We start from the raw sequence: 4,051 nt of genomic DNA, 5'->3' as shown, positions 1-4,051 counted from the left end.
GTGTACGTACAGGATTAACAAATAACTGTACTTTAGTGGCGTCCCAGTAGCACAATATAAAAAAACGTGGATTCACATTCCAACACCGTGTTTGACAAGGTCAACACTTTTTCTTTTCATTCTCACACCTGGTCCAACAGTCCACATCTAACTCTAACCACATACTTTTCCACGCCAATTTACACAAAATTTGTTGAGATTTAATTGCAACATCATTAATTAGATATATTATTGGATTGAATAAATTAAATTTCATAAATCATATCGGTTCAAATCAATTAGATATTTAATTTTTTATTCAATCTGGTTATTATAATTTTACTTTTATTAATCAAATACTGTAATATAAATATTAACTGTTTATTTCATTAGGTTTAATTAATTTGGTGTAACAAACGCAGCCCAAATACTTTTAATTCTACGCAATAATCCTTATGGTTTGAGGAAAGAACAACATACACCCAAGATTTTTAGAAAGCAACAAATGCAAAGGAAAATTTTTAGCTTTGCTTTACCATAATAAATTAACACCTTTTTGTCAAATTATATATTTTTCAGAAATTATTTCTTCAATTTTTATTGTAACTATATAAATAATAGTATGTATTAACCAATTTTATATAATAAATTATAATTAAAATAAATGTATGAATAGTTAAATTAAATTAACTTTATACAATAATTTGAAAATATAATAAAACCTAAATTTAAAGAAATTACATACTTAAAAAATTGAATAATGTAAAATAAGAAAGGGAAGTATAATAAGATAAATGATATTAAAATATTTTCGCCATAAATGAAAAGAATATATGATTAAACAAATGGTATTATAGTCTTTATATGATATAGTAGACAATTATTTGGGTGCATTTGTTAGTTTCGAAAATCCTTGGGTGCATTTGAATTTCCTCAAGCTTGAGGAGGAAACTATAATAAATCCTTCACCTTTCTCTATATAAATGCTTGTTTCCCCTCCCTTGATAAGCTGTGCTGCTTCGTCGTCTGAATTCATTTCCGGTTTCCCTATTCCTGAGCAAGCTTTCGCTGTAACAATGGTTCGCTCAACCAGTGCCCTCTCCACTCTCATGCCACTTCTCTTGGTCCTTTCAACAATGGCTCAGTCTCCTTCATCTTCACCTTCACCTTCTCCTACGAGATCACCACCCTTGATTTCTCCACCACCGGCGTCTGCGCCACCTCCGGTTCCTTCTCCGTCCTCTGTGATGACCTCACCTCCCGGGCCTCCTCCATTGGCTCCTTCTACTCCCTCTGTAATCTCCACGCCACCAGCCGGAGCTCCTGCCCCCTCTGTCAATGCCGGTGCTTTCAACAGGTTTTCTGTCGGCGGATCGGTGGCTGCCGGGCTCTTTGCGGCGGTTTTGGTCATGTAGAGTGTTGGGTTGCAGTTACTTTTGACCACTTTTTCCTTCTTTGTTAACTGTGGTGTGGTCGTTGTAGTTTCATTTTATTTTGAGGTTGAGGGATTTCTTCACCGGCTGTACGATGTTTATTTGATCATATATTATTAATGTTGCATCTTTAATTGTCTTCTAAACTAGGGTTGATAATAAGAAGAAAATATTATAAAAATGTTAAATTTGTCATCTGAATGTGATTTCATTAGTCTTCAAAAGATGTGTTTATTGTATATCAATGAACAAATATACTCATTGTTAGACGACCAATGAATACAAATAGGTATACTAACATAATTTTTGAACTGTTAAATTAAATTAATGCATTTAGATGGTTGAAATTAAAATGAAAATTTTACTCACATAAGTTACATTGAAGGATTGACTCGACTACTATTGACCCATTATCTTATTTAAAAATTCAACAAAAATCTTCATAGCAGTGCATAACCACGTAGTTCCTTTAATTAAAAATATTGTTACTAGAAACAGAAAATATGCAATCCTGTCAATGAAAAGAATGTAGTATTGACCGAAAGATTTATTAACGGGGTCGTTAAGTTGCTTTAGTTATTCGATTGGAGCATGTTTTCCACTACCCATAGGTGCCATAAAATGTAATATTTCAAAAAGTAACAAACATGCTTTAGAATATTTCATCCTTCCATTGCTAAATTTAAATATCAGAAATGTATTTGAACTTGACTGTTTATCCATCAGAGCTTTCTCAAGTATGTTGTCTCAATTTCATTTTCACTTGATCTACAAAAACTTGTCATGAATTTTCAGTCATTTTATTCAACAAATAGCCCAACACCAAAAAGATTGCAAAGTAATATGAGGTAAAGCAAAAAAGTGTAAAACGTGTTACGCATTGGAAGAATTTGAATCCTCTTTTTGACTTCAAAATTCAAAATTTATAAAAGCAATCATCATCACAACTTCATAAACACCAAAATAATAATAATAATAATAAAACTAACCAGAAATAATGGAGATGAACTATAAAAATCACGTAATATCTTTCAACCACTACAAATAAAACATAAGTAAACCCAGTGAAACCCTAAACCATCATAAAAATAGCAACAAATAGACCAAAGGCCACATATGAGCCGGCAACAGAAAATGTATTGGAAACAGCTGCGTTTTCTGAAGGAGCAGGGGCAGGGGCAGGAGCTTGAGCTTGTGACGGTGGCATGGAAATGGATGAAGGAGAAACCATTGGCCCCGGAATATAAAATGGCGGAGTGTTAAAAGTGAGTGGCGAAGGTGAAGCCACCGGTGGAGCTCCAGTTGTTGCAGGCACTTGTTTTGGAGAAGACGATGGAGATTGAGCCATTGTGGAGACGATCAAGAGTGCAACTGAGATGAATAATGCAACAATTGTTGAAGTTGAATGTGCCATTTTGTTTTGGAGATTAACATGAAATGGGATTGAACGAGAAAATTACAAGTTTAGAGGGTGTTTAAATAGAGATCAAGGGTGAGTGTTTCTCTTAAAAGTAACTTAGAGTAAAGTGGTTTTGATTAAGGTAAACTTGATTAGGTTCATTGAATTTAATTTCTTGATGTTTGAGAATAATAATTCACTTTTTTGTATACAAATATAATGAATACAACACATATCAAAGTTAAAAAAAAAGGATGAATGAATTAAGAATGAGGTCTAATAGAAGATATTTATTTATTTCTTGGAGACTTTCAATATTTGTATTAAGTGAAATTAGTGAAAATATCTTGAAATATTAGTTAAGGTGCACGTAAATTAGTTTAAACATTTCGATTAAAAAAAAAAAAAATTATGCAACATTTGTTAAATATGTTTAAATAAGGAGCTTGTATAAGAAATTACTTATGATTAATATGTACTTTCTTTGTGATATTATTATGACTGTTTTCATAACTTTTATTTACATAAAAATTAGATTAAAAAATATATATTTTTCTCAATCGAAATAGTTATAAATAACACAATATTAATATATATGTATCATAATGTCCTGGCTAAAAAATAAAATAAACAAACAAATAAATAAAAAATTTAGGCAATTGGTAAAGGTATCGAAGATTTTGACATTAAAAAAGGGGGAGATTATTATATTAATGTGGAAGGTAAAATAATAGGAAAATAGAACTTAGCCTCGATTCAATTTGTCAATTGTCATCATTAAAAATGCCCACTAACCAATTCAGGATCTTGAACTTGTGCTTTAACACTTAGCTACAGTGGTTTGTTAATCCTGAACGTACACCTCGGCAAAGAAGTTGAAGGTTTGAACCGTCCGATTCACTTTTATACTTACAACGGTCGAGAAAAGGAAAGGCCCGCAGATTGCGGAGATCTGACGGTTGTTGTGGGAGGAAAGATTAAATTCTGCAATTTGTTAATGGAAAATTTTCTTAAAATTGACAATTTTAAAGAACAAGTCTTTATTTCCTTTTTCTTTTGGGCCCAATTGGAAAGCTTTTCAAAATCCTTCCTTTATTTGCTTAGAACTTGGGAACAGTTTTGTCAAGTATTTATTTTTTACTAGGTGTTTTTAATAAAAATTTTTATTAGTAAATAAATTACTAAAATTGTAAATTTTAATAAATAATTTTAAAAATAACTTAGTGTAGATGAAAAGATC

The 4,051-nt window shown here is 31.4% G+C and overlaps 2 protein-coding genes across 2 annotated transcripts; one reads left to right on the top strand and one right to left on the bottom strand.

Moving 5' to 3' along the window:
* The first annotated feature begins 962 nt into the window (after window positions 1-962).
* Window positions 963-1,607, top strand: LOC116125556 (classical arabinogalactan protein 9-like). The gene has a single exon (XM_031411257.1). The coding sequence runs from the start codon at window positions 963-965 to the stop codon at window positions 1,392-1,394; it is 432 nt and encodes a 143-aa protein (XP_031267117.1). The 3' UTR covers window positions 1,395-1,607.
* Window positions 1,608-2,484: 877 nt separating this feature from the next.
* On the bottom strand, window positions 2,485-2,826 carry LOC116125555 (classical arabinogalactan protein 7-like). The gene has a single exon (XM_031411256.1). The coding sequence runs from the start codon at window positions 2,824-2,826 to the stop codon at window positions 2,485-2,487; it is 342 nt and encodes a 113-aa protein (XP_031267116.1).
* Between the last annotated feature and the right edge of the window lie 1,225 nt (window positions 2,827-4,051).

The sequence above is a fragment of the Pistacia vera genome, unplaced genomic scaffold (genome assembly GCF_008641045.1).
Source record: "Pistacia vera cultivar Batoury unplaced genomic scaffold, PisVer_v2 Contig168, whole genome shotgun sequence".
NCBI classification, from domain to species: Eukaryota; Viridiplantae; Streptophyta; class Magnoliopsida; order Sapindales; family Anacardiaceae; genus Pistacia; species Pistacia vera.
Note: the sequence above shows the minus strand (reverse complement) of the source record. Positions and strands in the feature narration are given on the sequence as shown.

Bases quoted from the DNA above. Each gene is read 5' to 3' on its own strand.
- LOC116125555 (XM_031411256.1), bottom strand. From the start codon at position 2,826: ATGGCACATTCAACTTCAACAATTGTTGCATTATTCATCTCAGTTGCA.
- LOC116125556 (XM_031411257.1), top strand. From the start codon at position 963: ATGCTTGTTTCCCCTCCCTTGATAAGCTGTGCTGCTTCGTCGTCTGAA.